Source organism: Bufo gargarizans, chromosome 8, assembly GCF_014858855.1.
Source record: "Bufo gargarizans isolate SCDJY-AF-19 chromosome 8, ASM1485885v1, whole genome shotgun sequence".
Taxonomy (NCBI): Eukaryota; Metazoa; Chordata; class Amphibia; order Anura; family Bufonidae; genus Bufo; species Bufo gargarizans.
The window spans coordinates 73,454,651-73,468,573 of NC_058087.1; the positions used below are offsets into that span (position 1 = coordinate 73,454,651).

Consider the following 13,923-nt stretch of genomic DNA (forward strand, 5'->3'; position numbering starts at 1 on the left):
GTGGGGGATCTGACTTTCTGCAATTCTGCCATTCAGCTGTTCAAAGAGATGGCACACTGGCGAGAACTGCAGCCTCCTCACAGCTTACAAAGCACACTGCCATACTTTATATAGTGGCTGTGCTTAGTATTGCAGCTCAGGGCTAATAGGACTTAGCAGCACATAGGCCATGTGACGATAAACATGACGTCACTGGCCTAAGAAGAGCTGATCCACGGGGTGGTGGGAGTCAGACCCTCATGGATAAGGTATTCGTGACCTATCCTGGAAATGGCCATTAATATTAAACTTCCGGAAATACCCTTTAAGAAAAACTGTGTAGTGTAAATTCTAAGTAGCCTACCGTACATTGACATCACATTAAGGGTCTTTACAACTGAAGTTGAGACTGGTAGAGTTATACCTTTTATTTATAACCATTCAACATATGAACTGTGTGTTAATAAATTTCAATGCAAACTTTTCTGCCGACACGGCACAAAATAAAAGCCAGCACTCGCTGATTTAACTCTTTAACTCCATTGTTGGATTGCACAGCTGCATTAGTTAAAAAACAGCATTATACAAGATGAACAATAAAACATGGTGAACATTTTATAAAATCAGTTACAGTTTAGTCACGACCTATATACATTTACTGTACAAAGTGTTAATGTGTTTTAGTTAAATGTTTCTCCAGTTTTTAGTTTTTTAATGCAATACAACAAACAATAAGTCAGCACAAGTGATAGCAGTAGCTAGTAGTCACCGTTTATGTACAACAATCTGTGTAGTAGTTGTTACAGCAGATGTGAATTCAAGTATGTAATAGCGGGCCACTTCAATCCTTATAAAATACAATCCAAAGGAGGATCAACTTTAGCTGTGCTATATGCAAACGACAGCCACATTGTATGATGTCAACAAGCAATAGTAAAGCAAACGAATGACAACTAACAAGTCATAAACTGCATATCACACGGGCAGTGGTAGAAAAATCCTTATTACTAATTGCTGGATCTTGACAGTCATGGTGGGGGTTTATTTTATTACTATGCAAGGTGTCCAGCCATGACAGATGCTCTGTAAAAGCAGCTTCAACCATTTATTGCTGTCTACTTCTTTCTAAAGAGAACCTGTCACCACAGACTGACATGTCTGTTTTAAAGGGGTTCTCTGAGATTTACATATCCTCAGGATAGGTCATCAATATTAGATAGGCAGGGATCCAACTCACGGGACCCCAGGCCAATCAGCTGTTTGAGGAAGCCAGGGCAGTCACCAAAGATTCAATGACCGCCACAGCCTCCCTTGTGGCTTTCCAAGGACAGCACCGTACATCGTATAGTGGCTGTGCATGGTAGTGCAGCTCAGCCCTATTCTTTTGAATAGGACTGAGGTGAGCCTAGGACATCTGACTGATGAACATAATGTCATATGGGCTAGGAAGAGGCCTAAACGCTCATGGACCTCCACCGGTCTGATATGGATGACCAATCCCAAGGATAGGCCTTCAACATGTAAATCCCAGAAAACCCCTTTAATAAATAATTGCATTTCATACTAAATGACAATTCTGGAACATATCATCTTATGACTCTGTGCTGTGCAGTTTCTCCTACTAGACCATTAGAAATGAATTGCCAACTGGGTGTTACCAGTTGGGGGGTGTCCCTGTGCAGCCTGACATAGACCAATCAGTGCTGCCAGTGTTGGATTGGTAACACCCAGTTGTCCCTTGTAGTAGGAATAATACAGCAATTTCACAACTTACAGTTACATGCTCCAGAATTGTTGTTACACGGGGAATGCAAGTAGTAACTAAAACAGACATGTCAGGGTCCTATGGTTAAATGTGTCATTTGTTATACAGTAAGGTATTGAAAACGAACATTATTGCTCAACTGGGGCAAAATTAGATTAAAAAACATGAAAATGCGCAAGGACCTGCATACAGATAAAATGATAAAGGTTTTAGGAATGGAGCACAATGACATGACATTTGACAGATTTTTATATGTCCCACTACACCAGGGAACAGCAACCTCCAACACTCCAGCTGTTCTCAAAGTACAATTCCCAGCATGCCCAATTCACTTCTATGGGAGATACAAGAACAGCCAAGCAAGTGTGCATTCTGGGAGTTGTAGTTACACAGCAGCTGGAATGCCGAAGGTAGCTGATCCCTGTACTACACCCTCCTCCAACAGGCAGTGCGTGTTCTGCGACATGAAGCCTGATAGCTGAATACAAGCACATGTCACCTGCAGCTCAGAAGTGGATGTGTTCATGCAGATCCCAGTGTTTCTACACTAGAGAAAGTAAATTTTACCAATAATATGGTAAAACATCCCATTGTATATACGGAAGAAAAAAAAGTGTGTATATATACACACACACATACATATACACATATTTTGCAGGAATGTGTTAGGCTACTTTCACACTTGCGTTCGGGGTTCCGCTTGCGAGTTCCGTTTGAAGGCTCTCACAAGCGGCCCCGAACGGATCCGTACAGCCCCAATGTATTCTGAGTGGATGCGGATCCGCTAAGAATGCATCAGTATGGCTCCATTTGGCCTCCGCTCCGCTCAGCAGGCGGACACCTGCTGCTTGCAGCATTTTCGTGTCCGCCTGGCCGCGCGGAGCCAAACGGATCCGTCCAGACTTACAATGTAAGTCAATGGGGACGGATCAGTTTGACGTTGACACAATATGGTGCAATTTAAAACTGATCCGCCCCCCATTGACTTTCAATGTAAAGTCTGGGCGGAGCCGTCTGACTACAAATTGGACTTAGCCTTTTTTCTGAAATATAATGCAGACGGATCCGTTCTGAACGGATACCATCGTTTGCATTATAGGAGCGGCTCCGTCTGTGCAGATACCAGATGGATCCGCTCCGAACGCAAGTGTGAAAGTAGCCTTAATCTGTCTTGCAAAGTGTAGCGGACTATGCTATTCAGTGGCATACGTCGAGGCTACAGGGCACTGTGTATACACAGTGTGAATATAGCTTAAATCCCCTATTTAGAGGAGCCAGACCTTAAATAAATTATGAGAAACAAACTTGAAAATATAGCAATGTTAAATGTGCTTATAAAATACTAGTGCTTATGTCTTCAAGAAATAAGGGCATCTGATACACACAGGTGACCAAAATATGGCATACACATGACTATTTTTTTTTCCAAATTCAATCCACATTTTTTGCAGACTGGATGCAGACCCGTTCATTTCAATGAGGCACAAAAAGTGTAGATATCACACTGCGTGCTGTCCCACAAAAAACTAAAACATGTTGCATTCTTGTCCATTTTGTGGACAAGAATAGGCATTTTTACAATGGTACCTACGGAAATTGTGGGATGCACATGGCTGGCATCCACGGTTTGCAGACCGCAAATTATGTGGTTGTGTGCACGAAGCCTTATATGTGCATGGTGTATTTTATTTTATATGCAACTGTATCTTTAATACTGATATAACAATCATCCATACAGAACTGGATGTACAATGTAACAACATATCAAATCAAGGCTGAGTTTTCGTCTGCACTGGAGGCCCTGTCAGCAGCTGCATCAGATTTGGCGACCAGAACAGCGTTGCATGCACCACTATTCTTTCTGTCAAATCAATGGAAACTATGCAAGGATCTGAATGTAACTGTAAACCAATAAGGAGCATCTGGAGCCGATGGGACGATCATACCATTGATCTGGCACTGTGCTGTGGCTTCTGTTACAAACGCGGGCACGATACAAATGTGAACAGAGCCTATGACATACTGAAGATTGTGCAGAAGTAAGGTTGGCCATACACAGCTTGACTCTGAATGTAGGAAGCTGTAGAAATCCCAGCAGATAACAATCACAACTAATAACTCTAAAGGTAAATTATATGTGGTAAATTTGTGTCCCTTTAAATGGAAGCCCATAATAAGTGCCAGCAATATTAAGGAAGAGGGAGACGCCTCAGTTCCTACTGGTTTTAGCGAGACATTAATAGGTGTATGGCCGGCTCAAAGCAATTCCTAATATCTCTCGGTTGTGCTCTTCTCCTCTAAATATTGCCAAGGTTACAGAATATTATAACTTGATTTTAAACAGCCAGACATACTGTATGCCGTACAGTAACTGCATGATGATATCAGATCTTTGGCGGTAGCACGTTCATAAGGTTACACACTGAAGTAACCTTACAATGAAATGGTCGCATGAACATTCATAAGTAATGCTACTTGTAAACCCAATAGCCGCAACATGCCTCATGGTAAGTGACCGTTTCCGACTCATGTCATCTGATTTGACAACAAGAACAGCGTTGCATGTAAGATTAATCCTGCTGTAAAAGCTATGGAAACCACGACGGGATCCCATTTCACCTTGCAGTAAATCAATGGCCCTACGGAATGCTTGATTTTGTTTGAACATGTACCTTCAGATTTGTAAACTGTGGCTGGTTATGCTGGCACTATATAAAGATTATTATTTTTATTGCCATGATTATGGTCAATATTACTGAACTGATATATTTTCTGACAGTTACAAATATTTTAGTAACCTGCTCATGCCTCTGGCAGCCAGGTCAACAAGAGGTGATAAACCGGATTGTAAAACATACAGAGCAAAACAAACTAAAAGAGATAGAGATTTTGTGTTATACGGGCCTGCTTTTAAGGGGTTGTGGTACAGGATTAGAAAAAAACATGGCTTATTTTTCCCCAAAAAATGCCACACCAGTCGACAGGTTGAATGTGGTATTGCAGCTGGACTCCACGGAAATAAATGGGGTTGAGCTGCAATTCCATACACAATCTGGGGACAGGAGTGGCACAGTTTTTTGTAAGAAAGCAGCCATCTTTACCTAATCCTCTAAACCTCCGTGGTTCAATCAGTAACTGGGAAAGGCTGTACCATACTGTTCAGCATTTTCCTTTTTAGAAATGTACCAAGAACGCACACATTTCTGTACTCTTCATGCTGCAACACTAATATATGTCCGGGTGAGATTTTGGCATAAGTAAGTAATGATAAGAGCAATATTTATACTGTCCGGTATGCTGTAAATCAGATTGCCAGAGCTTGTGTACTCTGTACCAACAGTAATCACCTTTTAGAATGGTCCTGATCTTTTTACATTAAAAATATTAAATGCGATTATAAAACATCACCGCTTCAGTTACAAAATTAACTCTAAACTAGCGGCTTAGAACTCCAGTGCTCAGTCAGTCAAAGGAGCCGGCTCGGCACCTCACTCGAGCAATATCATTGGCAATTTCCCTTCATATCCAATAATTAGTAAGTTCACACCACCAGTCACAGCTCTGCACATAGCACAGAACACCTTCTTCGGAGCTTTTCTATGTTCTTTGCTTTCTAAGAAAATCTGTTGTTTCCTTTTGCCACTGAAGACTTCTACCAGCATCTAGTGGAGTTTCTCATGCTGGATTTGGTAATAACATGCCTAAATATAAAAAAAAATGGTTATATTTTGTGTCAATGAACGAACAATTGAAAACAAGACTGTCAAGGAACTTTCTATATTCAGATTTTTCTTCTTAAGAGTGATCGCAGTAGGTGCAGTTTCTCTCCACCCCGGCAAAAAGATAGCTTTGTCACTAGAAGTTCCTGTTCCCTATACACTTCTTGTAAAGGGACTGCTGCAGTGGAAATGTAGTATTGCATACCAGCCACTGAAATGAATGACCAGCCATGTAATACCTGGATGGTTCACGTCAGTCAACCACAGATGGCTTGAAGGGGGACCCAAGTGGCATAACCCACTCTAGGATTACTATATGCAGGATATATGGACAGAGACTGTTATCATAAAATGTAAAAAAAATTGACTTGTTAAAGAAGCACTCTAGGATTATCTTTCTTTGCCTATATAGTGCAGGATGGGCCATTATTAAAGAATAAGATAGAGGCTCTCGTATATGCCTTGTGCACACCTGTTTTATTTGTGGGCTGTCTGCCATCTTGATTCCTTCTTTCCCTCAAATATGGTTTTCCCAATGAATCCTACATTTCCCATCATGCCTGGCTTTGCAGAGACAGAGGGGGATGGAGTGTCATCACAATGCACTGCGTGCTGTGTAAGGGCAGCCATGACAGACTGGTGACACACAGCTGAGTCTCCATGCGGTTTGAGCTTGTCTGCCCTGTCATCTTTCTCTCCATCATCAGCTCTTACATGCAGGAGACCAGAGTGACACTACATCTCACAGAACTACACTGGAGACTAAGTATACACAGATGTATGGTGCATTGAGTGCCTATCTGATCGCGGGTCTATTGTACTGTACTCACATCATCATGTTAATATAGTATAATAAAATCAGACATAAATCTGTATGATACAGTGAGTACAGGTCAGAGTGGGACATGCAGCACGCATGGGCTGTGTTTCCAGGGTGGCACACAGTCGTGTGCTTGAACCCTAAGGCTTATGAACATTGACTTGATACTTTAGAAATTTTAAGATTCATGTATTTTTCACCTTCAGTGTGGTAAACATAATGCCTTGTTCCCCATGCTGCAGATATGGATCCATAAGATCTTCTATTAGATGCACCTCTGAACCCAGATTTCGTATCCTATCCAATAAGAAGAAGGAAACGCTTGGTGACTATCTAAGGCAAGAAGACAATTACAAAGATATGGCTCTAAGGCACATTAAAAATCCACATTAGTCAGACCTGGCTCTCAGCACAACGTATAGGAAAACAGGGAACAGCTCATCCATGGACCAGAGGAAACCTTCCTTGTGTGCTTCTTGTGCTTCTTGTGTGATCTCCTCAAAAGTCTGCTGGATGACCTTTAGTTTGTCTGCTGGAGTGAATGTAGTGCTGCAAACAACAGAGAAAGACTGATCTCTTCTCTCTCTATGAGCCAAAATGCATCATTGAACAAACCTGCTATTAACAATGGCAATAACATACCATATGATAGATACTAATACCTGATCTGCTGTAGGCACTCCACCGCTGAAGAAAAACAGGAATCTTTAGTGCTTGGCAAAACCTGCAGAGAAACAAATCCTATTACAGCGACCAGTGTTCAAAGAATGTCAATATATCTAGAGCATAAGAAATTGTTCGGAAAGGAATGAAAAAGCTTTTACTTATCCAGAACCAAATCATATTATATTTATCTATCTATCTATATATTTAAAGTTAGGGATATTTGGCTTGTGGGTGAAATTTCAGGATGAACCTAAAGTGAACGCTAACCTTTACAGGTGAACTAAATGTGACCTTATCTAAACTTTTGAATGCACATGGCCAACTGTTCAATGTTTCCGTACTTTTTTACAACTTGCTGTTCTACTAACAAGGAGCTTAACAGCAAAATTCACAGGTGTTTGATGCATGAATCGCCCAATAAATGTCCTGGTTCAATTAGAATTGGTATTTAAACAGTCCTCCTCATCATGCTGTTCACATTTTGACATCATGAGACCAAGACGACACCTAATAATTGATCAACAGTACCTCGCCATTGTGAGGCTTCAAGCAGGATGTTCTCACACGAAAGTGACCACTGAGCTTAGAGTGTCACACATTGTCATGGATGGATGTCCTCTGGCCACATGCCACACTGATGACCACTTTATTGTGAACAATGCCCTGCAGAACCGAATGATGAATGCCACACAACTCTAGGCACATTTAAGGGAGGCGAGAGGCACCATTCAAAACCATTAATATTAGAGTGGCCTGCATGGTAGACGACCTGCAAGGGTACCTGACCACAGGCATCATGGTCTTGCCAGGAAGCATTTACACAGAACTAGGGACCAGTGGGCTTTTGTGCTGTTTACTGATAAAAGTTGATTCATGCTGAGCAGAAATGATGGCCGCCAACAATGTTGACGTCAATGGAGACGTCAAGGAGAGTGCTATGCATCAGCCACGGTTTGCCTTTGGTGGTGTTACAGTGTAGGCAGGTGTGTCTAGTCACTACAGAACTGCCCTACACTGTGTGAATGGTACAGTGACACGTCCATACTACTTAATATCATCAATCCAGTCATTGTGCCTCTGCATGGACAACACAGGCCTAATTCCATCTTCATGGACGACAATGAGCCAGCTCATCGAGGTCGCATCATAAGGGAATGGCTGCTGGAGACTGGATACCTCAAATACAGTGGCCTGCACTTTCTCCAGACCTGAATCTCATTGAAAACCTATGGGATCAGCTGAGTCGCTGTGAAGAGGCTCATAACTCTGTACCCCAGAACCTTAATGACCTGAGAGCCACCATTCAAGAAGAGCGGGATGCCATGCCTCAGCAGACAATAAGTCGACTTATGAACAGCATGAGACGCTGCATGAGACACGATAAGCTGTCACCAAGCTTTTTGTGCATTTAGAATATTGTATATGAAGTATTAGAATAATTAGTATTGTACATGAAGACCCTCAGAAGACATACTGTATGTTCATGATTAACTGAGTTTTTAGCAGTGTTATTTCTGTCAAGGACTCTTGCATACCTTCTTATTTTCACCCAAGAAATTAATGTTGGTTGGCCAGAATTTTCTGAAAAGGGTAAGAAGAAGAATATAGAAATACATTATAATTTTATAACAATGTGTAAAGGAAAAAAATGTTTTGTGACAGGGCTATGCTAACTGAGCAGTTTATTTCTGAGATGCGAAAGGACTCACCGTAAATACAGACAACGCATACATCAATTTTCCAGAAAATACTTGTGTGTATGTGACAGAGACAATGTTAAACCAATATACTCAAAGTTGTGTAACATATATTATGTAATATACTTAAACTTATGCAATGATGATCTGTAGCAAGCAGAATTAGGGGTACACCGTGTTTAAGAACACTGTGAAGAGTATTTGTACTTTAGAAAGACTTTCGATACCTCATAGTGACAAATTAAATGTTTTGATCGATGGCAAATGTTGAGGCTTCCAACGACCGCTAAGACAGAGTCAGAAAAGCTCAGCTGAGTGCGGTCTTTACTTGTTGCCAAAGACGGAACAGAGACCAGATTATTGACTTTCTACTAAGCCTGTCTTCAGCAGCTGAAAGCTTTTATCTCCTTGTTTTAAATATTAGAGGGGTCTCCATACTCGAGCCTCCGAACAATGCATTTACTCTTTAAAAATGGAACTATATAAAGTAAATTTACACATCAACCTATACACTTATTCCAAGCTAGACCTCACTAACAAACCAGTAAAAATTTCATAAAATTGAGACTTTTGTCTTGAGATACAGCAGAGCTACAGTCTATTCTCTTCTTGGAAAAGAAAGATAAACCCTAAAATAGAACATATCTAGACATGCCTTATACAGTCCCGTAGACCATAAAGGGGTATTCCCCTCACAAACAATGGGGGCATATCGTTAGGCTATGCCCCCATTGTCTGATAGGTGCGGGTCCCACCTCTGGGGCCCGCACCTACAATGAGAACGGAGTAGGAAGAGTTGTGGCTGGAGGACACTGGGTTTTCCAGGGTCTGGCCACCACCAAGCGCTGCTCCCATACAAGTGAATGGGAGCGCACCGTGCATACGCGGCCCCCGCTCCTATTCATTTCTATGAGGCCGACGGAAATAGCAGAGCCAGTAAACTTTTGAGATGTCATAGGGACAGATTAAGTTTGTTTGGTTCTGAGTGTTGAGACCCGCCCCCCCATCATTAGAACGAGAGGAAAGAAGCCCCTGCTTAGCTTTCGCTCTCTACTTGCTGCACAAGTTCAGCCCATAGACTTTCTAATTAGTCCGTTTTGCTTCCTGTCACACAGCGAGGAGAGGGAACATGCTAAGAGTGTGCTTTTCTCCCCTTGTTCTAAAGGTCTAGAGGGGTCTCAGCTCTCAGACCCCCACCAATCTAAAGTTATTATATGTCCCTATGACATTTCAAAAGTTAACTGAAAGTACAGTGCCACTTTAATACTACTTACTCTTGTACACCTAAGAACGCAAGTAGTGCGGTGTCTGGTTGTTTGTTCAGTCTTAGGACACATTCCCAATAGGCATCTTCTTCCTTTTCATGTTCCAAGGCATACAGCATAAACAAGGGAGGATATAGTCTGGGCAACAGCACAGGCAGGAGTAGCCCTGAACTAGTTACCACATATCTACAAGAAAAAATAGTCATTTTAAAAAAGCACAAGGAAGAACCATTAACTATTTCTATCCATATACTAACACACAATGACATACAGTACATTATGGTGATTAACAACAGTGTCTTCTTCAGAGTCTAACACAAGCAGGGCTTAACACCAGCAACCTGCAGTCCAGTGGAGCAAAAAAAAATAATAATTCATTTCATTATGTAATCAGTATTACACAGAGCTACTGGCTTAGCAACTGATATACATAGACTCTGCTTTGGGTCACTCACCACCCTGCTACATGCAAAGGAAGAATGTTGTCATGATGTCATAGATGCATTCAATCCTTCCATTTTATATGTAAACCGAGAAAAAAAAACTTCCTGATATAAAGAAATAGGATTTTTGTGCTTACCTGTAAAATTCTTTTCTCGCCGAGTTCATTGGAGAACACAGAAGACCATGGGTATAGCTGCTGCCACTAGGAGGCGACACTAAGCTGAAAATGTGTTAGCTCTTCCTCTCAGCTATATCCCTCCTGCAGACACTGAGCTAATCAGTTTGTATGAAAGTAGTAGGAGAAGCCACCAGAAAACAAGAGCTGGAGATGGGTCAGAACCAAGAACAGGGACCTATCAGGAAGAGCCAGCAATGTGCTTACTGGGTGGGAGCGGTGTCCCCCAATAAACTTGGCGAGAAAAGAATTTTACAGGTAATCGCAAAAAAAACTTTTATTGCTTGAATCATTGGGGGACACAGAAAACCATGGGATGTTCTAAAGCAGTGCCATGGGGAGGGAACAAAAGACCAGAACAAATCTAAGGCTGGCCATGAGGTCCCACACGGAAATGCAGGGGAAGGATGCACAGGAAACCCTGAATAGGACAGGAAGTGTATGTACCAGGAAGGCCAGCCAGAGAGAGCGTAGAATATGCAGTGTCTTAGGCTGGGCAGAAAGAGGAAAGCCCAGTTAATTAAAGCCAAAGGGTTTGAGAGACTTCAGAAGATGCGGATAGCAGCAAAGAGTATCCACAAGAAGGATAAGCGTTACTGATGACTGAAGATGATGTCCGGACGGTACATTTGGATATTGAGAATCAGAGAACTGCTGTTGAAGTCCGGACTGGAAGCCAAGACGTCTTGCATGACAATAGGCCAGACGAAAGACCGAGGGAGGTCTATCCAAAAGAAATGGGTCTGTAGAATCTGGGTATGTATAAGACCCAGCCAAGCCTAGTGACAGGTGGACTCAGACAAAACCTTACCAATGTGTAAGTAATATCTGATTGAGACTATTGGTGGAAACAGTCCCACTGATATTTCAAGGTTAACAAAGCTCTGAGTGGCCCACAATATAAGAATTGTGGGGAAATATCCTTATTTAAAAATTAGCTTTTATACGATATACATTAAAATATACACCTAAGGATGTATCACAAAACAAAACATGTAATCAAGGGGTTCTATGGTGTCGACCCCACTGCTGGCAGAAAAGAAAAGGTACTCGTTTACACTAATGCACCAGTGAGTGCACTAAAGTGTTACCCAGCTAACACACACAAACGACAATGTATTGAGGTTCAATGGTAGGTACCCCACTTCTGGTTGAACAAGAATAAATGTTACTGCTGCGCCACTATGGACGCAAGCAGTCTTACCTTACCCACCAGGTAACAAGGATCAGCGCAGCAATGGACCAGGCCTGATGGAGGGGAGTGTAGACAGGAGATGTAGTCATGAAAATATCAGTTCTGTGCCCTATAACACCCTATATTCTTGGTAGGAGTGGGGGCCTATTTTCATGCTACCTGTCTATACAGAGCACTCGCCCTAAGAAGGGCGACCCCGTCCGGATGCCTGTCCCTAGTTCGGACCTGAACCCTATAATACAAAGCAAAACAAAAAATAAATACTGTAGTGACTACAAGCCTCCCGACGTGGCACGTTTCTGTCGTGTCGACTCCTCAGGGGGATTTAGAACAAGTAGAGACAAAAAAGCAAAAAACCGGGCTATGACCACAGGTAACAGGTGAGTATACACTGCGGTTATGCGGTTAAATGAAATACTAGACTAACACAATATTGATAGAGGTCAAAGTCTAGGGGCAGGCATCCGTGGTGCTGGATCGCCATGCTGCAGAGAAATAGATGCTTCTCCGCTTCCTAGTGTGCGAGGATATGGTGGTCCTCAGTACGGTGGTGTCCCTATCATTAAGGGGGTTCCTCAACCTATACCAGCCACCCTGACACATACCTTAGTGGGATTTAAATACATCCCCAGCGCGCCTCTTCTTGTGAGACCGCCCTGTCAGCACCTGCGTCGGCGTGTGACGTCACGCGCATGCGCCACGACGCACAACACGCCGCTGCCTATGCCACATGATTACGGCGGCCAATCAGATCCGGAGGCGGAACGGGATGGCGGTTACCTAGGAGAGTATGTCAACAGGAAGTAACCTCACAGTACGTCCCCTGATGGAGGCGTCCGTGACAGCGCTGCGATATAAAGTCGCAACAAAGTAAGACCGATATTTCTTGCACAATACCAGTGACATGAATACAACACAGAGAACTGGACACGAAACAAAGCATTTTATAAGTATTTTGGAGTGGAAAAACGTCTCATATATTAGCATATTATCCAAGGGGAGAAAATGCCATCAATGATGTAGGCACAGACTCCAGTGGAGGAGAATATAGATTGCCATCACCACTGTGGGAATAATCATTATTGTTGGAAAGAATATTCCACACATTTATATAAAGCACCCAAAATCCAGCCTTTCATTTAGGCCTAAGGGTGCAGATGTTTTGAGTTGGAAAATCCATCGAGATTCCTGTTGCAGCAGGCACCTGTCCCAATTGCCCCCTCTCACAGGCGGTTTGACCAGGTCAAAACCCAAAAATTTCAAGGAGGCTTTACCATTGTGTACAGTATGTACATGTTTCGAGATTGGGGTATCTCGTTTATGAGAGATATCCCCCAAATGCTCCCCTATCCGCCTCCTGAATTCACGTATTGTTTTACCAACATATTCAATCCCACATTCACACCGGATCCGATAGATGACCCCTCTAGATTTGCAATTAATGAAATGTGGGATTGAATATGTTTTGTTGGTGACATTGCTCACAAACGTCTTGGTGACGTCTATACGTTTGCATGCAATACAGTTTCCACATCTATAGCATCCCACACTCCTAGATCGCAACCAGGTGGTGTTGGTGCGACCCGGTGCGTAGTGACTATGTACTAACTTATCGCGTATGTTCGATCCTCTACGGTAAGTGATTTGTGGTTGGTCACCCAGGACGTCTTGTAGGTCAGGATCCATTTTGAGAATTTGCCAATGGCGTCCTAAAATCTGTCTCACTTGTTTGGACCCCCTATCGAAATTGGCAATCATTCTCATGACCCTAGTTGGTGGAACAGAGGTTTGATTAGGAGTGAGTGTCCTCAACACTGATGAGATTAAAGCTCTTGAATTAGGTCTGAGCTTTGTGCCTACCCCAAAATTTGATAGATTTTCGTCTGTTAAAGACGTCAATCTATTTATTCGCAAATTAAGGTGGCACAAACACTTTAGACTGATGGACCGTCGCCAATGCCTTGAGTTAGGGATCCCGATTGAACTACTTAGGGATGTAGAACTTCTGCAGTCCCTAGATTCCAATAGGGACAACCCTCAGGGTAACGGTCCCTTTACAAACTTAAAAGTAAAGAGTACAAAGATGCCACCCACTGCGAATGAACTTTCATGCTTAGATGTATTCCTTAATATGGTCACTAAGGACCTGGAGGATCTCCAGGTGTCCACACATCATTCCAACTGCGCCGAGTCTGTGA

The 13,923-nt window shown here is 42.5% G+C and overlaps 1 protein-coding gene across 1 annotated transcript in view; it reads right to left on the reverse strand.

Annotated features, from left to right (window-relative positions):
* Positions 1–2,625: 2,625 nt before the first annotated feature.
* The window catches only part of ALS2 (alsin Rho guanine nucleotide exchange factor ALS2), a 105,936-nt gene continuing 94,638 nt past the window's right edge, over positions 2,626–13,923 (reverse strand). Inside the window, 6 exon segments of the mRNA XM_044302574.1 lie at positions 2,626–5,445; positions 6,484–6,580; positions 6,683–6,832; positions 6,946–7,007; positions 8,485–8,530; positions 9,921–10,097. Of these exon segments, the coding sequence (XP_044158509.1) occupies positions 5,407–5,445; positions 6,484–6,580; positions 6,683–6,832; positions 6,946–7,007; positions 8,485–8,530; positions 9,921–10,097 (571 nt within the window). The 3' untranslated portion in view covers positions 2,626–5,406.